Source organism: Myodes glareolus, chromosome 4 (assembly GCF_982192425.1).
Source record: "Myodes glareolus chromosome 4, mMyoGla1.1, whole genome shotgun sequence".
In the NCBI taxonomy this organism is placed as follows: Eukaryota; Metazoa; Chordata; class Mammalia; order Rodentia; family Cricetidae; genus Myodes; species Myodes glareolus.
In genome coordinates this window covers 5,705,790-5,731,080 of record NC_142029.1, presented here as the reverse complement: position 1 = coordinate 5,731,080, position 25,291 = coordinate 5,705,790, and the positions used below count along the sequence as shown (strand labels likewise).

At 48.8% G+C, this 25,291-nt stretch overlaps 1 protein-coding gene across 1 annotated transcript in view; it reads left to right on the top strand.

Annotated features, from left to right (window-relative positions):
* The window catches only part of Itga9 (integrin subunit alpha 9), a 306,676-nt gene that overhangs the window by 46,416 nt on the left and 234,969 nt on the right, over positions 1 to 25,291 (top strand). The window contains exons 6-11 of the mRNA XM_048423214.3: positions 3,875 to 4,004; positions 6,623 to 6,708; positions 9,198 to 9,266; positions 14,006 to 14,143; positions 17,530 to 17,635; positions 18,956 to 19,050. Coding sequence (XP_048279171.2) covers positions 3,875 to 4,004; positions 6,623 to 6,708; positions 9,198 to 9,266; positions 14,006 to 14,143; positions 17,530 to 17,635; positions 18,956 to 19,050 — 624 coding nt within the window. The remainder of the gene's footprint in view (positions 1 to 3,874; positions 4,005 to 6,622; positions 6,709 to 9,197; positions 9,267 to 14,005; positions 14,144 to 17,529; positions 17,636 to 18,955; positions 19,051 to 25,291) is intronic.

The window sequence follows — 25,291 nt, the reverse complement described above, 5'->3', positions numbered from 1 at the left end:
TTCATGCGTCCAACGGCATCCGACAGTGACTTTGGTATATTCTGTTTTCAGTCTTAAGGATGAGGTATTGGGCTACTCAGAGGGCTGCTTCTAGGATATTCTTAGGCACAGGCTGCCCACAGGCAGAGTTACGGCTTGAGTGATTCAGCATGGGGCGGTGTGGTGTGGAGATGTTTCCCCATGAGGATAGAAGAGAGGGTCGATTCATGACAGAAATTCAAATTCATTAAGCTTTTGATCGGGACAAGGATTCCTGGCGGGAGAGGGGCGGGTGTATCTTTTTGGCTCTATCAGCTTGTAAGTTGGAGAGGGGGGACATTAGAAGTGGGCATTGCCAAGGGTGGGGAGGCCTGGGCCATGTAGGCACTGGGCCCAGGCAGCAGTACAAGCTAAGGGTGACCAGAAGGAGGAGCGAATGGGGTCTCAGAGCCTGAGACAACCTCGGTGCCTTGCCATTTGCCTCCGCGGCTCTGCAGATAAGTAGGGACAAAGTGTCCAGAGCACAAGAGAGGGTGGACGGCTCTAGTGGGAAGGCCCTTCTTCCTGCCGCCTAGTTTTCCAACTCCATCCGCAGTCTCCTGGCATGTCTGTGCCTCGGCCTCAGCTGTGGCTCCCAGGCTTTGGGCCCTTATAAACAGTAGGTCTTTGAACTCTGTGTCTCCCTCAGTTTGGGAACCGTAGCTGTCTGCAACTGAACAGGAAGCGTAGTTGAAAGGATCCGGCAGGCTCCGTTCCCTTCCTCTGCCCTCCTGCTGACCTCCACACTCTGCCACTGCCGTGAGCTGTAGCTTGCTGGATGCGGCCATGCTGGGCCTGACCGTTCCCACCCGAGATGTCTGCTTGATGTATGGGTCAATGTCCCTGAGGTCATCAGTCGTCTCCGAGTCATGGCTGCCCTGTGTCCTTGAGGACTTTAGCCGGTCTTGTAGACTAGAATATCAATGGTGACATCCGCCAAGCTTCCAGCAGAGACAAGGAAGGGCCAGCACGCTATGGAGATGCTAGGTGACTTCCTAGGCTCAGGTTTAATAGAAGATGCTGTACTACCCAGTGGCAGGCACACAAAAGCAGACAGCTTCTTCCAGGCACATCCAGACAGGCACATCTAGATGACCGTGCACCTGAGGGACATCATGGGGAAAGGCCCATGCTGTTTATTGAAGGATCAGATTTAGTCAATGGTGTATTTTACTTGTGTGTATTTGTGTGTGACATTGGCTCTGGCTATTCCTTGCATGACAAAGAGCACAGGTTGATCATATTTTTCTGACATTTGTGAATAGCACCAAAAAGGACCCGGACACCACTCACAGGGACTAGACAAGGCCAAAAAAGCTGGCTTCCAGGAAGGCAGTGTCTCCCTTGAATGCGGCCAGGAGGGGCGTAGGTTTGGCTGAGTCTGCCAGTGTGGACTGAGATGAGGGAGAGTTGTGATGGCTAAGAGAAGAGGGGAAGAAAAGTAGGAGCTTTGTCTTTATACTTTAAATTTTATTGTTATTAGTGCGTACATGTATATGTACATACATCCATATGCATATACATATACACGTGTGTGCATGTATTCATAAATGCCAAAGGTCAGCTTCATGTGCTGTTCCTCAGGGGCCATTCGCCTTATTTCTTTGAGTCATCTCTCAGTGAACCTGGAGTTTGCTGACCAGCCTGGCTGACCAGTGAACCCCAGCGAGCTGCCTGTCTTCTCCTCCCGACGCTAACATTCTAGGCACATGCCACCATGCCTGGATTTTCCTGTGGGTGTTAGGATTGAACACAGGTCCTCCTGCCTATGCGACAAACACTTTACAAACCAGCTAGGCCTCTGGCCGGCTTTTAAGGTTTTTAAGGAAGAGATGACTGTGTTGTATACTTTGTGACACTTGGGAGAGAGCAGGAGATTGCATAGTCTTTCTTCGGGATGAATCCACATCACAAGCAAACAGAGGGTCCCTCACGGGGTGGGGGGCCCTGCAGAGCCTTTGCTGCCTCCTGCTGTGGCTCAGAACCATGGCTTAGAACAATGAGGAGCCTGCTACACTGTGTACACGACTGGTTCTGGGGGTGTCACACACGCTCTCCAGTGCCAATTGTGTTTAGGCATCGACTACAAATCCCTTTTTAAGCTCGAGGCTAGGAAAAGAGGCTCCTCCTCTAATGAAGTCATGGTTTGTCCTTCAGACACCCTGTGAGGACTAGTGCTGTTCTCACACCAGTGTGAGGAGAGCGAGTGAATGGGAGGGTGAGTGTGCATTGCACCAGTGTGAGGAGAGTGAGGGGATGGTGAGTGTGCATTGCACCAGTGTGAGGGGAGCGAGTGGATGGGATGGTGAGTGTGCATTGCATTGGTGTGAGGAATGAGTGGATGGGATGGTGAGTGTGCATTGCGCTGGTGTGAGGAGAGTGAGTGTGCATTGCACCAGTGTGAGAAGAGTGAGTGGGTGGGACGGTGAATGTGCATTGTACCAGTGTGAGGAGAGTGAGTGGACGCGACAGTGAGTATGCATTGCACTAGTGTGAGGACATTGAGTGTGCATTGCACTGGTGTGAGGACAGTGAGTGGATGGGACAGTGAGAGTGCATTGCACTAGTGTGAGAACAGTGAGTGTGCATTGCACTGGAGTGAGGACAGTGAGTGTGCATTCACTGGAGTGAGGACAGTGAGTGTGCATTGTGACACCCCTCCTGGCAACTGTGGGAGGGATCTGCCATAGAGGAAGGAAGGATGGGATGGAGGGAAGAAGGCTTCCTGCCCAGCCCTACCGCCCAGGGAGGAAGGGACCAGAGAGCCCCAGCCGCCTGGTCTGTGTCTGTGTATTCATGCAGATTTGTCATTCAAAACATTTATAATCTCAGTTAAAGCTCAAGGGCACCCCAAAACTGTCTCTCAGTGCTTATACGTTTTATTTTATCTTTTATAGTTATTTTCTTTTTTAAAGACTTACTTGAGTGTTTGTCTGTGTATGTGCACCATGTGTGCATGTTATATTTTTTTTAAAAAACTAATTACAAAAAATTAGATTTCATTTTTTCCCTGAATGAACATGATTTTTGTTGTTTATTTCCCCTTCGTTCTTTTCTAACCCCCCTTTTTGCTCTACCTCCCCTATGGACTATCTTTCCATCTTTAAAATTGTATTTATTTATCATTTTGCATGTATTTGGACACACGGATGCATGTATATGAGTGTGTGTGTGTGTGTGTGTGTGTGTGTGTGTGTGTGTGTGCAGTCATGCATGAGTGTGTGCAGGTGTGCCTGCCATCGTACATGTGTGGTGGTCAGCAGTCAGTTCTCTCTTTCCACCCTGGGTTTGGGGACTGGAACTTGGTTGGTCTGGCTTTTGCACAACCCCCTTTACCAACAGAACCAGTTAACTGGCCAGTGTTTTTATTGAGACAACTTCTTGTGCAGCCCAGGGTAGCTTTGAACTTGCTATGTAGTCAAGGCTGACCCTGAAGTCCTGAGCCTCCAGCCTCCACTTCCCAGCTGCTGTGACTACAGAAGTTCACCATGACACCAGGCTTGATGTTGCTGTGTTCTCTTGAGCGCTGGTTCTTGGAGTCACATGATTAGGAACATGATTGTTCACCATTCATATTTTATCTTAGCGTGAAGCTGGTGTGTGGGGGACGGGTCCATGCAGCCTCATTGGTGCCCAACACAGGGACTTGGCCTGTCACTCCTGTCCCCTCGCTTAGGAAGCTCTTCTTTAGTCCTGAAAACCCTAGCTACAGGGTAGACTCCAGATCGTCCGGGACCTGGTACTGTGTGTGTTGCTGTAGAGCGGCATTGTAAACTCAGTTCTCAAATCTTTTACCGTGACTGTGGTTGTCAATGTATCTCTTAACCCTGTCTCCTTTTGGATTTTTTTCCCCTAGGAGCTGGTGATCATGGGTGCCCCAGGCTCATTTTATTGGGCTGGGACAGTCAAGGTGCTGAATATCACGGACAACACGTACTATAAACTGAATGATGACGTGATTATGAGCAGGCGGTACACCTACCTGGGTGAGTCGCTGGGGAGTCTGTAGGTGACAAGGCGGGCTCAGTGGTCATCATTGCCACAAGTCCGTGGATTATTGCTTTATTAACAGGAAGAAGCAGTAGTGGGCTTTTATACCCATTCGTCTTAATTAATTACACTTTAATTAGAGTTTCTTAACATCTAGTTGCATACCTGGGTGGTAGAGAGATCAAAAGAAGAAACCCAATCCAAACTGGATGGTTTCGTTACAACCCAATGGGGGAGCCTCCAGGGGAACCACCATTTCACATTCAGATGGCCTGATACAAAATGAATGCACTTGAACCTGGCTTTCCCTAGAGATAATTTTGAATGGTGTGTCCACTTCCTGGTCACAGGTACAAACAGGAAGAATCAGAACTTCCATGATATCGAGCGACATAATGCTGAGCTAACCTCAGAGGTGCTGGGAATTCCTCTTGTTTTTCCAATTCTTTCAATTGTCTCAAAAGAAGATAGTCATAATTTAACATAGTGGCCACCAGGCAAAAATGATGCTGGGCTGGGCATTGCAGTGTGCATCCCTAGTTCTTACTACTCGGGAGGCCACAGACGCAGGAGGAAGTTTATGGAATCAAGGACATTTAATATTAAGTCTATTCTAGACTTCATAGCAAGATGCTGTTTCAGAAGAAGGGAGGGGGATAGGAGGAAGGAAACAAAGAAGGAAGGAAGGAGGGGGAGGAAGGAAAGGGGAGAAGGAGAGAGGAGGAGACAGAGAAGGTTCTGGTAAGAGGTCATGCTCATTTAAGAACAGAGATAAGCTGGGCACAATAGCCCATCCTGTAATCCTAACCCTCTGGAGGTAGAGGCAGAAGGTCATTTTGAGGCAACCGAGCAAGATCCCGTCTCATAAAACAAAAAGCAACCAACAAGCAAAACATACACAGAGATGGGCTGCCTTTGCTTGTGTGACAGTACCAAGTTTGAACAAAAGTTTAGTCCAGGCCTTAAAGAGAACTAAAAAATAAGCTAAATTTAGAACAGTTAATGTCTTTCATACCTACTGTATATAAATCAAGCCAAGGGAAACTCTTGACCCCCTTTTTGAATAGAGAATTCCCTGAAAACACCTTACTAAAAGGGTGTAAGGAGTTGGCGGGGTGGCTGCCATTGACCATTTGCACAAACCCAGTAGCACTTCCCATGCTTCAGGGTGTTTCTGCATCCAGCTCCTTAACCACCCCTTATTAGGTGTTTGCTCAGGGTCAGACTCGGTGTGTAATTTCTTTGAGTTTCTGAAACAACCTTATAAGACAGCCGTTTTCCCTGCCGTCTACAGCTAATAGCTGAGGGAGTGCGAAGACATTATGTAACTCGCCAAGGTCGCATGGCTTGTAGGCAGCCAGTCAGTTGTAAACCATGGTTTCTGATGCAGGGTCTGAATGCTGAAGCCCCCAACCCCAGGGCGTGTGCTGCAGAGAAAGCACCTGCCTCTGGTACCAAACCTCCCGCTAAGATGTGAGCTCCATGAGGTGGGGGTTGCCTCACCTTCCCCAGGTGTTGTGTAAGTGACTAGACAGGGAAGGCACAGAGAGTCACAGCTCCTTAGTGGCTCTGGGTTTGAACAAAGGTCCTGAGAACTTCAGGGCCTGTGGTTTCTCTCTGTGTTCAAACCAGAGGCCTTTATCTGCGGCAGGGATTAGTGTAGAGTAGTGAGGGTGGATATCACTCATGGCAGTCTTGGGTAATGTGAGCCTTCAGGCCGAGAGACATCAACCACGTGGAAAATGAGATAGCCGTGCTAAAGCAATCGCAGCCGACGTGTGTCACGAGTCAACATTATAATTGCAGCATTAGGGTTTGAAGGTCATGGGAAAGCTTGAATAATAGACAGCAACATACACATTTCTACTTGCCAGAGGAGTGATTTCAGCCTGCCCGCCAAGCCTGAGGAAGGCGGGAGACATTTAAATCCAGCGCAGATGACCTTTTCCCTTTGTTTCTGGGTTCCTTTCAAACCCAGATTTGTTGACTGCCCATCTGCTTGCCCAGCCATGCATCCATCCACCATCAGTATCTGTTACCTCTCTTAAAAAGGATAATCCAGACTCATGCAGGTTGGCTTTGAATCTTGCTTGGTAATCTTGAGCATGGCTGGCTAACCATGCCTTGTCTATATATAAAAAAAAAGAAAGAATATTGAAATACTTTGCTGTATTAGGAATTGAACCAAGCACGCACAAGCATTGAGTTGAGCCCCTAGCCCTGTATCCATTTCCTTGACCTGGATGGGGTTGTGCAGCTAAAGATGCGTAATCTCAGAAGGTGTGTGCGTTCATGTGTGCACTGTGTCGTTAGAATCGTATTTCCCAAAGTCAGAAACACACAGGGTGCTTAGCACCCTCCTTATTCCCTGGGGACGATCAGGAGCTACTGACCTCACAGTCTCCCTGTGAGCATTCATTTTTATGAAACACACTATTTAATATGAAGAGATTGACAGCTGCCGTCTGTCCTCCAGAAAGGTTGATGTCCCACACTAGAGCATCCTGTCTGGATAGAATACCTACCCAGGAAATGTTTCCTTCAGCGGCATTTTTTTTTTCTTATCTCACTTCCTTCCTTAAGCATGTCCTTACTTTCTATCCACCCTGTTCAGGCTACGCAGTGACCGCTGGCCACTTCTCTCATCTGTCCATCACTGACGTGGTAGGAGGTGCTCCACAGGACGAAGGCATTGGAAAGGTGAGGAGAAAAGCCCCAGGCATGACGTAGTACCAGGCAGAGGAAGGGGCATGCTGCCCTGTAGAGGCTTTTCCAGTTTGCTTTGTCCTGAACACTCTCCCAGCAGGCTGATGAGTAAGTAGAGGACTGATGGGGAATCCTCCTCATGGATTGATGGGGAGTCCTCCCTATGGACTGATGGGCGTCCTCCCCATGGACTGATGGACATTCTCCCCATGGACTGATGGTCATTATCCCCATGAACTGATGGGGAGTCCTCCCCATGGACTGATGAGCATTATCCCCATGGACTGATTGGCGTCCTCCTCATGGACTGATGGGCATCCTCCCCATCGAATGATAGGAAGTCCTCCCCATGGAATGATGGGTATCCTCCCCATGGAATGTTTCCTTCTGGTCACATTTGGAGGGTTCATACCTTGAAAGCTTAGCATGTTTGCAATTGATTTTGGGTGTGATTTTAAAGACTACTGTCCTTGACATCATGGTACCCTCCAGAGGAAGAGCATCCAGTGCTGTCCTAACTCAAGTGCCTCCGCCTTCCTACGTGACTCTGACCTGATGGAATCAGATCTCATCTGTGAGGTCTTAAGAACTTCATAATGCCCGATTTTCTCTTGTTTCTCGGGTGTTTCAGAACAAAACAAAAACAAACAGAAAAACCCACTGTGTTCTCAAGACCAGTGTAACCAGGGCTAGCCAGGGAACATGTCAATATGGCTTTCTCTAGTGTAGCTGCCAAAAAGGCAGGGGACACCCTATAGTCCAGGGCTCTCTGAGGCTCTCTGGACATCTTGGTCTCTAAGGGGAACTGTGGCTGTGGGCAGTGTCAGGGCTCAGGCCCTCCCGCTCAGGAGATCCTCGTCTATTATGCTGGCTGTACTTACTCCTCCTCATTGCTGCGACTCAATGCCTGTCAAGAAGCTATTTAGGAAGAGGAGAGTTTTTATGGCTTAGCGTCTGAGGACATAGACTCCATCACAATACAGAAGGCGTGGCAGCAGAAAGGAAGCATCCACACCCCAGAAGCAGAAAATTAACCTCAAGACCAGCTCCCACTGATCTTCTGCGAGGTCCCTCCCCACAACCCTCCCAAAGAGAGACTCCAGCTGAGAGCCAGAAACCAGTGTTGGGCAAAGCTGAACAGTGGTGTAAATTCTGGGCTCCTCGTCCCAAGGGTTGACCAGTGTTGGTGTCTGACCGTATCTCCTGTGGTTCAGAGAAGTGGAACTTGAGTTCTGGACCCCACATCCTGCAGCCAAGAAGTCAGCGAGCTCAGAAGCTGTCAGCTGACAAGGCTTGGCTGAGACAGGCTCATGAGGTCACCTCTCTGAACCATCTCGGGCAGCAGGCACTGTTTCAGAAGTCTGAGGCTGTGCAGAGACGTCCTTTGGAAACGAAACCAAATACCTCAGGGCTTGGAGGCAGAGGCTGCTGGGGACTGCACAGTTGAACTCTGATAACTCAGTCCAGAGCTGGCTCTTTCTGAGTCACGTGAATTCCTCTACACAGTGGAAGGAAAAACCCCAGTGGCGATGGCGCCGTCTGGGGAGGAAGCAGGGCCACCAGACTTCTCCATTGTCACCTTTAGGATTTGGGTGCTTTCAGCTCCTGGTATGTTAGCACTGCACCTCCCTACCAACATGGCTGCTCCTTAGCCTAGGAAAGGGCCCTCTACCCTGGTTCTCACGAGCTCATATTTGCATGATATGCGACCAGAGGAACTGGAGAGATGGCTCAATGGTTAAGAGCGCTTGCTGCCCTTGCAGAGGACCAGAGTTAGGTTCCCAGCACCCACATGGTGGCTCACAATTATCTGCAACTCCAGTTCTAGGAGGTCAAATGCCTTCTTCTGACCTCTATGGTCACCAGGCATGCAATATGGTGCACGTACATACATACATGTTGGCAAAACACTCATATACATAAAAAATCTATAAATCTCTTTAAAAAACAAATCAGACATCAATGGCTTCATAGTGCTAAGGTCTCTGAAAAAAATTCCACCATAAGGGGATTTATTTAATGTTTCATTGCTTATTTCCCCAAACTAAGCCTGTGATTATCCACACAGATTCCATAATTCCAACTGCTATGAGGAAGGAATCATGTTGGAGAGGTTGGAGAGGTTCTCCCCAGTGTTCGCCTTCCCCACTTTGTCTTAGCTTGTGACATCATTAAAGCTGTAACTCTCAGGACTGAAGGAGTCAGTTTAAAGAGAAAGCCTACCTATCTATCCCCTCCCCCAGAGTTGAATCACCCAGTTCTAACTGAGGGGTCCTTCCAGGCCTATGGCACACACGATGTGGTTCAGAAGTTGTGGAGATCCTTGCCACCCCCGGATTGGCACTTGCCGACAGGTCTGTCGGCGCCTCCCTTACCGTTAACCCGTGTCCACACACCTGTGAGGGACAACAGGTAGACATTAAGTATCTGTCGTCGGCGCTTCCATCCTGACCAGCTTTGTTTCTTCTGTTTTCGTCCCGCAGGTTTATATATTTAGAGCTGACCGGAGATCAGGGACCTTAATAAAGATTTTCCAGGCATCAGGAAAAAAGGTGAGATCTTGGTGTGACTCCTGAGGGAGTCAGTTCCCTTCGAGGACGTGTATAACCTGACTGCTCATGCGCGCCTGGGCAGACATGTAACATATGAGTTTGTACATGGCTAAGTTGTGGGTTTGTTTTAGAAGGTGTCATGGTCTGGGTGCTGGCATCCAAATGATGCTTGCTGTCTCTCTGCCTCTCCCCTCCTTCACTTTTGTCTTCCTGTGACTGTCCCAGGCACACACAATCAAAGCCAGAAAGATCAGGTACCTATAATTTTCGCTGTTCCATCTGCCTGATGCTGCCCCCTCTGTTCATGTCCATGACCCCACCCCTGACTGTCATTGCCAGGAGAATTGCTGTCACACAGAGAAAATTCCACCTAGCTCATGTACAGAGGTGTTCAATCCACAGCCTATATAGGCTGTGTGTAGCCAGGGATGCAGCCCAGCAGAAATTATAAAGTTCTTTAAAACATTATGAGGTGTGTGTGTGTGTGTGTGTGTAATTCATTAACTGTTTGTTTGTTTGGCAACTCTATCACACTGCCCTGACTTTTCGGGTAATGGTTTTATATCTCAGTGTTCTTAGAAGGTTGAGAAGCAAATAGCCACAAAGCCATTCCTGAAGGCTGTCTTGGAAAAGGGTTCGATGATGCCCTCCCAGGCCGTCTCCCACCCTGTTCCCTGAAAGTTTCCACTGTAACCCATGAGACTCGGCAGTAGAATGGTTCCGGTGATTCATTCACATCCTTTTCCTGGGCTTCCCTCTCCTGCCTGTGTTTTGTTTTTTTTGGTTTTTTTTTTTTTTTTTGTGGCTTAGATCAGCAGGAAGGTGTGACCGAACTAGGTGGCTCAGTGGGACACGTGGGGGTGTGAGGGTATGGCTCAGTGGGACACATGGGGGGCGTGGCTCAGTGGGACACGTGGGGGCTAGGAGGATTGCGGGTTCATGGAGGCTGTCGGAGGCCTTAGTGGGCTCTGGCACAAAGCTTAGGATGTGTGGAATATGGGAGGGAGCTGCCAGGAGGCTTTGCCCGCAGTTTCCCTGGGGAAACAATGGTTGTTCCTTCCTGGCCTGCTTTTCCTGGTTCCCACTTCACCGCGGCTCTGCATTCTTCTTGCTCCACACCAGCCTGGAAACCTTCCATGTTGTTCCACCAGTGAGCCATAGCGATGCTCAAAATTCCAAAAGCTCCACTTACTCTTAGTTTCTTTCCCTATGGTTGCAGTTTTAACAACCCTAGTATGCACACTCAGTGTATAATGATCATAACCTTTGCATGAAAAAAATGTACCCACAAACTTGGCTTTGCCTTTAGCCCTGGCAAGTGTGCTGGCATGCGTTATTTTAACATTTCCTAAACCCCAAACGTTAGCATCAGATAGTAAAGGTGAAAAGTTTGCAAAACAAATTTTCTAAGCAACTCTAAAATTAGAAAAGAAATAGTTCCATACTCTTTGTGGTGTATAAGACAGAGAGAGCCCCCAGACTCATATGGTAAATGAATGGTTGTGGTTGTCGGTAATGTGCCCACACGTGAAAGAAAGCGTGAGCATTCTATCAGAGGGCCTGCAGAACTGGACCCTGCCCCCACTGTTTCCCTGAGCGTCCTAGCATCAATCCACCTGTAGCATCTCTTCTCTGCCAAAGCCTCGAGGTTTGGAGAGGGCCTTCCTTGGCCAGTGGTGTTGAAGTGAGTCAGGTGTGGACGATGATTGGAGAGTCGGCCCTGTGAGGGAAAATCACGCAGCCTTTGAGAACCCTCGTCTGCACTGCCTGAGGATTCAGCGTTCAGAGTTCTAGGACATGTCTGTTTGAATGGCCTCCTTGTGATAGGGTGTGTTGTGTTTTTCCATGCAGAGACTGCACTGCCGAGGTGCTGTACCCCAACTCCATAGCCATCTTCCTAATTCTTCCCTTCCTTTCTCTCATCCTCCCACACTCCCTTCCTCCTGTGCGTGTGTGGTCGTGTGGATACACACATATTTGTGCATGCGGGTGTACATGCTTATGTATGTGTGCATATGGAGGCCGATATCTGGTGGCTACCTCAGTCACTCTCTCTCCCTTATTTCTGAGCGAGTCCATTAGTTGGCTGGCTGGACTGTGAGCTGCAGGGATCCACCGGTCTCTGCTTCCACAGCACCGGGATTGTAGATGCTCACGCTCAGTTCCTCATGCTTGCGCAGCCGGTACTTTACCGCCTGAGGCTTCTCCTGGTACCCCATCAGTTCTTTAGGGTTCTTCTCTGCAGAGCCGTTGTCCTGCTCTGGAGTCACCCCTAAATCGTCTGCACCTCCATCCCCTGTGACCTTTCCTGTCACCTCTCAGCGTCTCCAACCACGGCTGTGCTCACCAACATCCATCCGACCTTGACGCAGGCCTTTTCCCTTCCGTAGACATCTGCGTATTGCTAGAAGATACTGACTTCTTCATTATCTTATAGGGAGAGGACATGACCCGTGGGCTTCCAAAGGATGCCACTAGCTTTGCCCTTTTCTCCAGGGCTCCATAGACAACAGAAGGTTTCAGCTCAGAAAGCCGCCCATTGACTTCTGCTTCTCTTTGGCTCCTCTTCAGTACAAATTGTCTGCTATCTGCTCTTATTGAGCCGGGCACCTTACAACAGTCAGCACAAGGTCATCACCACGTTTGTGGTTCAGACGTGAATGCAGACACACTCTGAGCTGCCAAAGACTGTCCGTTAAGGAGCACTGGGTCCAAAGCATGTCCTTGACATGTGGACATGTCCTTGACATGTGGAAGTGTCTTTGATTTACCTCAGTGGGTGAAATGTTCTCATTTAAAAAACTGAAGGATTTTTGATTGAACACCCATGAAGACACCAAGCTAGATAGCCTGCTGGGGTTAAGCCAATAGCCCCTTAGGTCTCAGCCCAAGAGAACAGCTCTTGGCTTGACTCATCTGGCCTGGCCTGGGTTTCGAAGCAACATTCTAAGTCCAGGGCGAGTATCAACTGCAGGAAGTAGGTTGGAGCTCAGTCTGCCCCTCTCAAACTCCGTGAGGTCAGCTGCCAACATGTCTCACAAAGAAAGACAAAATTCCAGGCTTTTCCATTTAAAAGCATTTATTAGAACAATAGCACCATCTCCTTTTTTTTTGTTGTTATAGGTTTCAAACCTGCAGCCCCTAAGTGCAGGTCTAGCCTGCACACTTAGGGCTTACACAGTATTTGCTTATTTACTTAATTATCACGGAACTGGATATTAGCCCAGGATCTCTCAATCTGCTAGGCAAAGAACTCTCTTACTACCGAGCTGTATCCTTAGCTCTTTTTAACTTTCCCCTAAGAATTTATTTTATAATTTTAAACTGTGTACATGCGTGTGGATATGTGCATGTAAGTGCGGTATCCATGTCAGTGAGTGATGGCACATGCCCCTGGAGCCGGAGGCAGTGATGTCACATGCCCCCGGAGCTGGTGGCAGTTGTGAGCTGCTCAGCATGGGTGCACGGAGCGTGTATGCTCTTAACCTCTGAGCCATCTCTCAGGCTCCTACTTTTACTTTAGAGGGAGGGTCTTGCTAAGTTTGCCAGGCTACCTTTGAACTTAGGGTACTCTTACCTCAGCCTTCAGAACAGCTGGGATTACAGCCCTGGGCCACCAATCCCATAGCAATTGGTCTTTAAAAAAAAAAATGAGCACTTTGTCAGCATTTGGAATAGGTACTGAAAGTCAAGATGTAGGTATTGTCTTGGAAATGGAAAAGCTGGTGAGCTGGAAGCCAGCTCTCCTGGTGATATTAGCCACAGCTGGGCGGGGCTGCTACTGCAGCTGGGCCCCTGGGCTCCGGGTTGCTGCAACCTCCACCACTCACTTGGCTCAGACACTGCCAGCTCAGATGCTGCCTACAAGGGCGCTTGAGCTGCTGGTTTTTATTTTTATTTTACTCATCCAGGCAAAAGCCCGGATCTTTGGTCTTTGTGTCGGAGGCACTGGATATAAAATAACAGATACTGGGGCAAGGGAGAGGGCTTAGTCACAGAGTCGTCTTGTACAAGTCTGAGGACCTGGGTGTGATCCTTGGGTCCTCAGAGTGCATGTGAAAAAGCCGAGAGTGGTGGCTTGCTCTTGTAACCTCAGCACTGGGGAGGTGGAAATGTGCATATGTACCTGCACACCTGTGTCCTTGCACACATCTGTGTACCTGCACTCACATGAACATGCACACTGTAACACACACAAGCACGCACACACATCGCATACACACGGAATAGTAAAGTACCAGGTTACTGTTTACACTCTGATTCAAGAAGATCCAGTATAAACTGGCTCCATTTCCCCATCTATCAAACATGAGAGAACATGAGTTACATGTTCCTATGTCATGTCAGCTCATGCCTACTTCTTACTCCGTATAAGTCTAGAGAGGATATGTGCCCCGTGTCTTATTTTCCTACCTTCTTGTGTTGTGAGACTTCATATTCCTGCTTGCTATGCCTTGTCAAATGTCTTTATATATGTCCTGTGTACATATATAAACATAATGTCTCATTCTCAAGGGACTGTCCCTTTACCTGACCCTGACAGGGCTCTAGGAAAGGGGCCTGTAAGCTGGCAAGCTTTGGTCTCTTATTGACTAGAAAATCCCCAGTCGTGGGGTCTGTCTCTCTTTGCTCAGCTGATACAGCTTCTGAGGGGTTGGGGACATGGGCTGATGGAGCAAGGACCATGGTGTTTAAGAACAGCCTCTGAACATGTTGTCGTGATTGAACTCGGTTTGCAGATGGGCTCTTACTTCGGCTCCTCCTTGTGTGCAGTTGACCTGAACATGGACGGCCTCTCTGACCTGCTTGTGGGAGCCCCCATGTTTTCTGAGGTCAGAGATGAAGGGCAGGTTACTGTCTACCTCAGCAAAGGAAATGTGAGTACAATATGGGGTAGTGAGGAGATTGGGAACGGGGAGGGACATCTATCTAGCCATAGTGGCTAGCACCCACTGGATCCCACTGGAAGAAAATTGCATCTTGGGCCATGTTACCCAGAGGAGATGAAGACCTGAGTTCTGCAAGGAAAGGTTTTATAGTCCATTAACGGATAATTTTTATACAGCATGGGACCTAGAGAGAAGCTTAGTGGCTATTGGGTGCCATGTGTGGTTTTTCCTGCTTTCTCTGAGTCATATAAGCCTGCTGTACACATGGTTGTAAGGGTCTCCATTTTTCAGATGAAATAAACCAAGGCTCCATAACTTTAACTCAGTTTGCCTCAAATCTCACAGCTCAAAAGCAGAGAGGCTGGGATTTGCCCTCAGCAAGCCGGCTTCATCTCTAGGCTCTGTCACCCCTCTGAGAGTTTATATGTATCTTTCTGGAGAGGCAGGGAGAGGATGTCTGTGAGGAATCTGAGGAAGGAGTAGGAATTCAGTGGAAATGTGAACTGGAATGGGTCTGAACTCCCAACGGGAAGATGCCTGTGGGTTGAGCGGTGAGGGAGCAGCATCTTTCTCTAGCTCAGCATGGAGTCCATGCTGGCTAACTGCTGATAAACTGGCCAAGGGCTGTCAGCAGAGTGTCTCCGGTTCTGCAGAATCATAAAGCAGAGAGACAAAGGTCTTCCTCCTCTGCAGCCACCCAGGCTGGGTGGCTGGGACCTTGGAAAAGAAGGCAGCGCAGTAACTGGTAGAGGCAGGAGACCCAAGACAAAGCAGACTCCAAGTGTTCGACCACACTTGCCATACTTGGTCAACACACCTCATTACTATACGGCTGCTCTACCTGCCGGGGTATTCGTGCTCCCTTTGAAGCACAGCCCACTTGGTTAGTGATTGTATCGCACCATGGAGGAGTGGAGATAAACCCTGTGAAATCTTATATGTGAAGGATGAGAAAGTAGCTTGAAATTGATCACTTCTTCCTCTACAAAATGGGAAGTGCCTTGTGGTCTAAACAAGATGACCAGACGGTACATGGATGGATATACCCAGAAGGGCTTGGGGCTGTCCCCAGGACACTACCAGAAAGAATTACGGAACTGGCCGTCTGTGACCAAGAGTGTTTGGATTTAACTAACCACAGATTGAATACATTGTGTCCTACTGACTGTGTTTGGACTTTTCTCTTGCCATTGTTCCCTGAATGACATAATGTAAAACACATTTGCACGTCATTTGCATTGTATTAGACATTGTAAGTAATTTCGACGCCCTTTAAGGATAGGGGTGGGCATCCATAGGTTCTATGCAAATACTGCACTATTTATATAAGGAATGTGTACATTTGAAGTTTTAGTATGCTAGGGGTTCAGGCACCAATCCTCCCATACACTAAGGGACACCTTTTGTGTTTTGGGGTGGGGTCTCACCATTGAGATAAATCATATCATCAGATCTTTATGTATTTCTTAAAGCTGCAAGCACTGTTTATAGCAATAGAAATTTAGTCACAACAAAAGACAGACCCTGGCGTGGTGGACTGTGGTATGTGTGTAGGTCCCTAATGCCTCACCAGGGAAGATGTAAAGATTCTTAGCCCTGCAGATTCCAGGTGTTTTAATGTCCTGGTTTTTGTATGTTGTTGTAAGGAGGCCGCTAGTTAGTTCCCGGCTGCTTAGCCCCAAAATAACCACACAGAAACTGTATTAATTAAATCACTGCTTGGCCCATTAGCTCTAGCTTCTTATTGGTTAACTCTTACATATTAATCTAACCCATTTCTATTAATCTGTGTATCGCCATGTGGCTGTGGCTTACTGGCAAGGTTCCAGCAGGGCTACGTGGCTTCTCTTTTATTCCACCTCCTTTCTTCCAGCATTCGGTTTAGTCTTCCCTGCCTAGCTCTATTCTACCCTATCAGGCCAAACCAGTTTCTTTATTCATTAACCAATAAAAGCAACACATAGACAGAAGGCCCTCCCACACTAGTATGTCAGTCATTCAGGGGGACTATGGGCATCTTGGAGAGCTTCTCCTGCAATATGCACCATTGCCCCCCTCTCCTGTTTGCCCAAGAATCTCAAAGCTGAGCCACATGTATGGCACCCCTGACTGCAGATACCACTGAGTATAGAACCAGGACCCTCTGACAAGATTGCCAATGCATGTTCTGTGCAAAACAACCTCAGGGACTTGTACCAAAAGACACGAGAGAAGGAAAAATGGAAAACGAACACCCCTTGGTTACCAGAATCTAAGGTTCCTACCCTTCACCTCTCTAACAAAAACCAAAGAATCAGAAATCTAAGGAAGGAAATAGATGTATTGAAACCCGGCCCCAAGGAAATACAGGCCACTTTTTCTCACATTGGTGTCCTGGGTGGGAGACTCAAGAGGGCAGAGATATAAGGTTACAGTGAGGTGCTGGGCAGGGCTGGGCAGGACGTCACTATGCTGGGGAGGGCCTTCCTCCCTGAGCCTGACTCCTCTCCTCCTACACTGAGCCTAGGACCTTGATCCTGGACCATCATATACACTTTCTTTATAGACAAACACAGTCAGTTCATCTGTACTGAGGAGAGGAGGCCTCTAGAGATCCTGTCCTTACGATTTAGAAAACCAGAGGAAAGGGTCAGGTGAGGAAAGCTGGGTGAGGAGCTAGGGCAGGGGAAAAGGTTGACCGTTTCTTTCTCTGATGCACCTTAGAACAGTGTTGGACTAGGTGTGGTGGCTTACACCTTTAATCCTAGCATTCAAAAGGCAAGGCAGGAGGATCTCTGTGAATCTGAGGCCTGCCTGGTTTACACAGAGAATAGCCAGAGCTACACAGTGAGACTTTGCCTCAGAGAAAACAGAAACACACTGTGGGGAAAGAGTTAGGCTATAAGAAGAGCCGAGAGGACCAGAGGGCCGGGTGGTGATGGCACACGCCTTTAATCCCAGCACTCAGGGAGGCAGAGGACTCTGTGAGTTCAAGGCCAGCCTGGTCTACAAGAGCTAGTTCCAGGACAGGCTACAAAGCTACAGAGAAACCCTGTCTCGAAAAACCGGAGTGGAAGGGTGAGCAGAGAGGAAGGACACTGTGGGGACACAGAGGGAAGGCTTGCCTGTCTGAATTTGGCCAGGTAATGTTCAGTCATCGGTCCACCTGCCACGATCTTTTCCCTAAAGCCTGTCTCAGGCTATTTGCAGACTCCCACCGTGCATGTGAAAGGCTTTACTTTGCTGTGAGGAAAGAGATTTGGGTTCCCATGATTCTGCCCAGCTGTTTCCTGCCCATGGTTGTACCCTGAGAGGGTGGTGTTCTGAGCTCCGAGTTTTCATTGTGCCTTTTTGCCCCCCTCCTTCTTTCCCTCCACCTCCATCCTGTTTCCCAGGGAGCCCTGGAGGAACAGCTGTCCCTGACTGGAGATGGTGCCTACAATGCACACTTTGGGGAGAGCATTGCCAACCTGGGTGATCTTGATGACGATGGGTTCCCAGGTGAGTAGGCCTCTCTGGGGCACAGGGTCCCGCCAGGTGCATGGCTTACTGTGCTCTAACTTTGTCCCTTATTGGTGACTGAATCTTGAACTCCCCACCCCACCCCTGAAGGCACAGCAGCTCCCCTGGGGAGAGCGAGCAAGTCTTAGAGAGGGACAGTCACTTCTGCACAGTCCCGTCTCATCAGCCTGGCACTCCCTTCTGTGTGTTTGTGGTGGCCTCTGGGACTGGCCCACTGGAGACTGCTTCTTATCGCAAAATGTTTGCCTCTGCATCTGGGATGCTCGCTCATGTTGTTGGGGAGGTGAATAAGGAGAGAATTCGATACTTTCTTCCCTGATCACATCAGCCTGGTTGAGTATGTATTTGTCAGAAGAATGGGTGGTATATGTACCTAACACCCATTTCTTCTTGGACAGTGGTACCCTCCACAGCCTCTTGGCTTCTCTCTCTGGTCTTTTTAATCCCTCTTTCCCTGATGGTATGTAGAATACACAGACATTAGGAAACACTTCTGCAGGGCTGGATGTGGCTCTTGCTTAGGTCAGATATCCTGCAAAGCTTCACATCATTCACCACAGATGGCTTCGTTCAGTGAAAGGATTGTCATCCCGAGGTCATGGGAATACGTACCCCTGACCCTTGATCTCACATTAGCAGACACATGGCTTGTTAGAAGACAAGGGAGAAAAAGGAGGAAGATTCAGGCTTTGTTCCAGGAGCTGCCATTTGTGGGAATAATGTTGGTGTGCGTGTGACTTGAATGTCACTTTATCCACTTCCTTCACCTAAAATGAAGTTGGACTTTTCCTGGGCTGAAGAAATGGCTCAGTGGTTAAGAGCACTGATTGCTCTTCCAGAGAACCGGGGTTCAATTCCCAGCACCCACATGGCAGCTCACAACTGTCTGAAAATCCAGTTCCAGGGGATCTGACACCTTCACACCAATGCACATAAAATAAAGATAAATAAATCGTAAATTTTTTTTTTTTAAAAAAAGTTGGCCTTTGTCCTTGCCCATTAACGCACTCTGACAGGCAGGTCAGGACAGGTTGTCTTCATTTGTGTTGTTGGTATGGATTACTTCAGTGTCCTTGCCTCTGAGGAAGAGGAGGGACACTTTCCCGGGAGTAAGCTCCTCTGAGCTTTTGTAACTTCCCGCCTTTTCAATGGTAGGAGAACATTTGCCTGATTAAATGTTCGAGTCGTGAACAGGGGAGAAGTTGTGAAACCAGGGTGTTCAGACAGGATGAGTGGAATGAAGGAAGCCGCACTGGTATTACCTCACGTGAATTGTCTAATTAGCTGTCTCCCCCTCAGATGTGGCCATCGGTGCACCTAAGGAGGATGACTTTGCTGGTGCAGTCTATATCTATCATGGTGATGCCAATGGGATCGTCCCGCAGTACTCAATGGTAAGTGGTAGGAGGGGCCATGCTGACTGTGCGTGTGTGCATGCGTGTGTGCTCCACTGTGCACCATGCTAAGGGACTGTAGACTGGTACTGTTTATTAAATCCAGAAAAAAAAATTGTTATAGACTCCCAATTTTTTTTTTTTTGAAACAGGGTTTCTCTGTAGCTTTGTAGCCTGTCCTAGAACTAGCTCTTGTAGACCAGGCTGTCCTTGAACTCACAGAGATCTGCCTCTGCCTCCCAAGTGCTGGGATTAAAGGCATGGGCCACCACCGCCCAGCTATAGATTTCCAAATTTACTCACAATCAAGGATACATCCTGCATACATTAAAAACAATTCTGAATTCTTCTTTTCAAATATTTTGTTGTATTTCAATTGCATGTGTATGTGTGTGTGTGGGGGGGGGAGGCACCTGAGTGCAGTGCCTTCAGAGGTCAGAAGAGGGTGCTGGGCTCTCTGGAACTGGAGTCACAGATGGCTGTGAGGGGACGCGGGTGCTGGGAGCTGTGCTTTCGTCCTCTGCAACGGCTAACTGCTGATCACCTCCCACCTCCAACTTCCGGATTCTCTTCTAGAGTTGGAACTATTTATTTAAGGAATATTTATTTTTACACTTGTTTATTTTAATGTGTGTGTGTGTGTGTGTGTGTGTGTGTGTGTGTGTGTGTGTGATGTGTAGGCACACTCTCATGCATGTGGAGGTCAGAAGACAGCTTGTAGGAGTTGGCTTTCTTCCTCCACCGTGGAAGTTCCAGGGATTGAACTCAGGGTAGTCAGGCTTTGTGGCAAGCTCCTTTGCTCGCTGAGCCTCTTACTGACCCCCACGACTACTTATTTAAACAGAGAGATGCCACTTCCTCTTTATTTTGACATCTCTGTCAAAACACCAGCGAAATTTAATTTCTTTTTTTTTTTTTTTAACATTTCTATCTGTTTTTGGACAGTGTTGTGGGTAGCCTAGGCCAGTCTCCAACTTACTAGGTAGTTGAGGATGTCCTTCAACTTCCGATTCTCCTGCCTTCACTCCAAAGTGCTAGGATCACCAGTGTGTGCCACAATGTTAGGCAAGCGTCCTACCCATGGAGCCGCATCCCCAGGCCTCTGAGGAATATGTTTTAAAATGTAGTCTAGGGACACAGGGCCCGACAGAGGACAGCCTGAAAGTCATCATGGGCCATGGTCAGACTTGGCATCCAGAGCCAATTAAAGCTCTGGTTTTGCATCCCGGACTTGGGAACATGGAAGTGGCAAGTTCTCTATTTTTGCCTCGTTAGCATAGTGCTCACTCAGTTTTGCTGGTGTGTCAAGCCCAGCCCATGGGAAAAAAGGAAGTCAGCTCTCCGCAGCAGCACGGTCAGGATGTGAGTGCATGTGGGCAGCATGGTTTGTGTCTTTCTCCCACTGGGTCAGTGACAGAAGAAAACAGGCACCCAGAACGCTGCAGGCAGGCAGTGTTTGCCTAGCATGCACCGCATGAGGTCCTGGCTTCCATGAATCATACATGGTGTCACATGTCTATAATCCCAGAACTCAGCTGTGTAAGGTCATCCTCGGCTACATAGGTAGTTTGAGGTCAGCCTGGGTTACAGACCTCATCACTAGTAAACCAAGAACCAAATCAAAACAAAACAAAAAAACCCTTTTAGGCAGTAAATGTTTGTAATTGAACACTGGTGTGTTGAGCACTGCCTGTTCATACTTGGACATGTAAGTTTGTATTTATGTCTGAGCTATCTGTCCAGTCCATGGTTTGTATTTTAAGAGGCATGTGTAAATGGGGGTACAATTTCTTTTATTATTTTTTATGTGTGTGTGTACATGTGTGAATGTATGTGTGTGTGTGTACACATGTGTGTGAGTGTGCAGTGTATGTGTGCGGTGTATGTGCACATGTGTGGCTAGAGGAGGTTGTCAGGCGTCCCTCTCCGTCACTCTGCTCCATTCCCTCGAGACAGGGACTCTCACTGAAACTGGAGCTGGGCTGGTGCCTGGCGGGAGGGAGTTACAATCTTCCTGTGGTATTTACCCACGGAGCCGTCTCCTCAGCCCCAGAGACACAACCTAGAACGGTTCCTGCAAGAAATGTGCGTTTGAAGTTGAGGATTTGCTACCTATGGGGCCATGGGCTCCCTCCCTCCCTCCCTCCTTCCCTCCCTCCCTCCCTTCCTCCCTCCCTCCTCCTCTGTGTGTCTTTCTGTCTTTCTCACTCCCCCACCCTGGCTGAGGGAAAGATGCTTATAGGGAGAGGCTTGGAGAGGAGGAGGAGCTGTTTCTGGGAGCCGGTTACTTCTCTGCTCCGAGCCCTCATGACAGCTGTGGAGATGGAGCCACTTAATAGCCGCTGACTTTCTGATGGGCCCCACACAGGGTATTGAATTTGCCCTGAGCCGCCACCTTCCTCAACTGCAATTTGGAAAAAGGCCCACCCAAGGAAGTTCCACTGGAAAACTTAGAGCTATGGAGACTTGTGCTGCCCTGAAGCACACAGACCTCAAGGGGCATCCATCCACAGACCGTTTCACATCATAGATATGGCAACAGCAGACTTTAGGTGATTCGGCCAACTCCATCAGAAGCTGGAAACGCAGAGTAGGGTCAGGGACGCTGTGTCATCTGAGGAGCCCATCCTCAGGCAGGGGGTGAGGGTCATTCTCCACACATCCTTCTGGAAGTTTGTGCCTGCAACTCGGAAGCTAATCACACAGGGAGGCCACCTGCGGGAGCCCCTGCCTCCCCGTTGACTCTCTGGTGTTTTGTTTGGTTGCTGGGCGGAATCCTTGCAGAAAGTGCACATTTGTGGTTAGTGTGGGGCATCCAGTCGGAAGCCGCGATTGGCAGCTGGAAGAGGCGCCTTTGTCAGCACGCACGCTGGCTTCCTTGGCCTTCGCAAGGAGAAGTGGTTTGGGGCTCTTTAAATAAGAGGGTGGAGAGAGAAACAGAAAGAGAGAAACTGCTCTGCTCATACTCTTCCAAGCTTGCTAATAAGTACGTGATAAGGCCAATGATTTAAAAGGGAAAAATAATCCATTAATGACAGGTTCTTCTGGGTCTGGATCCTGGACAGAGCCGGCATTGTGTGCAAGAACCGGAGGAAGAAATCAGAGACGAATCTAGGCAACGGGATCGCTTTTCTTTGGCCCCGACTCGTATTATTTCTGCTGGAGAAATTGTGAGATCAGAGCCTGAACTCCTCCCATGTTACTCTCTAACTCATGCCGACGCCTCCTTCTACCATGAAAAGTGTTGATTTTAAGATTCTTAGATGCCTTTCTCAGTCAAGAGCCCCCCTGGGCATGTCGTGGCGGCCCCTGTGATCTTTCCCTTGCCCTAACAGATGCTGCGTATAAACCTGGTCAAGCGGAGGTTTCCCACAGTTCCTGGTTTCCATTTAGGGTTATTAGCACCGTGCAGACTTATCTTCCTGGCTTTATAGCATAATGGCCTGCAGATGTCAGTGGATAACTTAAGTCTGCCTCGCCACCCCCCAAATAGACCACCCCTCACTTCCCCCCCCCCGCCCAGTTCCAGCCATAGCATACCCAAGAAATGAAAACCCACAGCAAGCTGCTTCTAATGTTCTTGGCTTCCAGAGCTGAGATGGGTCGCTTTAAAGTGTGCCTTTTACTCAGACACACAAGTTTGTTTAGACGGAGCCATGTGGGATGTGTGGCTGAGCTTGTTAACAATCCTTGTTTCTACAGCAATGCCTCCAGGGCTCAGCTGCCCTTTGATGCTCACACATTTCCCGTCGGATGCCTTAACAGAAGATGGCAAGCCGGCCTCTTAGATCATCTCTGGGACAGTTCCCTTGCCGTTACCAGCTGCCAAGGGCAGGGGACATCCTATCTCTGTCAGTAGAGCCCACGGATACGCCCCTGGCTCCACCAGGGCTTCCCCACAGTATGACAGTAGAGACATGCATGGAGAAAGAAAGGCAGCGTGAGCCCCTGGAGGACTGCGAGCTTTGTTCTGTTGTGGCTTCACTACACCATGTAGAAGTGAAGACAGTCTCTGGCTAGCCACAAAGAGACTGCATGTCCTGGTTATTGGGTATTGACTTAGTGCGAGCCCGGGGTCACCTGGGAAGAGGGAAGCTTAACTGAAGAATTGTCTCCATTAGATTGGCCAGCAGGCATGTCTGTGCGACATTTTCTATGTCACAAGTTAATGTGGGAGGGCCTAGCCCACTGTGGGCGGGGCCATCCCTAGCAGGTGGGCCCGGTCTGGTTGAGAAAGATGGCTGAGCAAGCCAGAGAGAGCAAGACGGTCAGCAGCGAGCCTCCATGGTCTCTGCCTCAAGCTCCCGCCTTGATTTCCATCGCTGATGGGCTGTGACCTATACACGGAAACAAACCCTTTCCTCCCCAGGTTGCTTTTGGTCAGTATTTTTATCACAGCAACAAAAATGCTAATTAGGACACTGTGGGCAGAAGAAAGTAGGGACCGACCACATCTCAGAAAACCAGGCTTCCTGGCACAGGAATTTTGGTCTTTGAGAGGAACCGTGCCACACAAATGTGAATCGCTTTTGTGTGCCGAGGGCTGGTTGTGTGACAAACATTGGTTTGTTAAAAGTGACGTGTTACTTTCATTTTTAATTATGCACATTTGTGTGTGTGTGTGTCTGTGTGTGTCTGTGTGTGGGCATGTGCAGTGAACGACATGACCGAGGAGGCCAGGAGAGGGCACTGGGTCAGCTGGAACTGGAATCACGGGCAGTTCCCTCTAGATGTGGGGTGCTGGGAACTAAACCGGGAGCCTCTACAAGACCAGGGCGCGCTAACCACTGGGACACCTCTCCAGCCCTGTGTTCCTTGAAGTACATGCATGTGGACGTGTGTGTATGAAGCTAGTGGACAACTTCAGGTGTCATCCTCAGCAACACTGTCCACGACCTTTGACCCAGGGGTCTCGCCTAGGTCTGGAGTTCACTAGTTAAGGTAGACTGACTTTAGCCAATGAGCTTCAGGGATCCTCCCGTGATGGAGAAGGGTCATGTTACTTTCCTTGGTTAATAAAGAGACTGCCTTGGCCTTTTTGATAGGCCAGCCCTTAGGTGGGTGGAATAGACAGAACAGAATTGTGGGAAAAAGAAAACAGAGACAGGCAGTCGCCATGACTCTCCTCTCCGAGACACCTGCAGGTTAGAATCCTCCTGGTAAGCCACCACCTCGTGGTGCTACACAGATTATTAAAAATGGGTTAGATCAATATGTAAGAGTTAGCCAATAAGAGGCTACAGATAGTGGGTCAAGCAGTGTTTAAAAGAATACAGTTTCCGTGTAATTATTTCAGGGGTAAAGCTAGCTGGGAGGCGGGCGGTGGGAAGCGGCCCACCGCTCCTTCTACACTCCCGTTTCTGGCTCCCCAGCACTGGGATTCTAGCACATCCCACCATATCAGGCTTTTGATGTAGACGCTGGAGACAGATCTCAGGTTCTTGTGCTTGTAAGTCAAATACTTTACCAGGTATCCCCGATCCAGCAAGTGTTCTTGCACTAGGCTGCTGGTTGTGAGGAAGCTAATGGTGTGTGAAAATGTGATGTGGGCTGACGGACGCCTTTCAGGAGGAACAGCTGATTCCCTCCCTGTAGTTGGTAGCGGGTTCACCGTGCAGTTCTAGATTTGCCAGGTCAGGCTGCTGAGTCATTTCTATGACGCTTAGGAGTCTGTCGACCTCCGGGAGGGCTTGCTGGGCTATCCTTCCAGCTGCATGTGTCAGGGGCCTGTCCACCTTAGGGGAGCCAGGTGAAACAGTTAGGACCTAAATAAGTAATGAGATCGGAGGGAAGGATGCTTCCAGCGTTTCAACCAGTTGTGCCTGGATCACAGCAAAAGGAGAAGGGCAAGGGAGATGGCTTGGCCAGTGAAGTGCTTGCCCACAGGCATAGGAACCTGTGGTTGACCCCCAGGACCCAGGTTAAAAACAAACCCCAAACCCAGGTGTGATGGCTTGTAATTATAATCCCAGTGCGTGAAGCAGCAAGAACAGGCTCTGTGGGCTTGTTGGCCAGCCCGCCTAACAACTGGGTGAGTTTCAGACCAGTGAGACCCTGCCTTAGAAAAACAAGACAAAAACTGTCGGTGGCACCCGAGGAATGACACAAGGTTGGCCCCTAATTTTTACACACGCGTGTGCATACGCGCACACACATACAAAAGGGAAAAAAAATCCAACCTTTATTTGTCTTGAATTTCAATGTGCCAGGACCATACAACGAGTCGGTGAGAAGCTCAGTT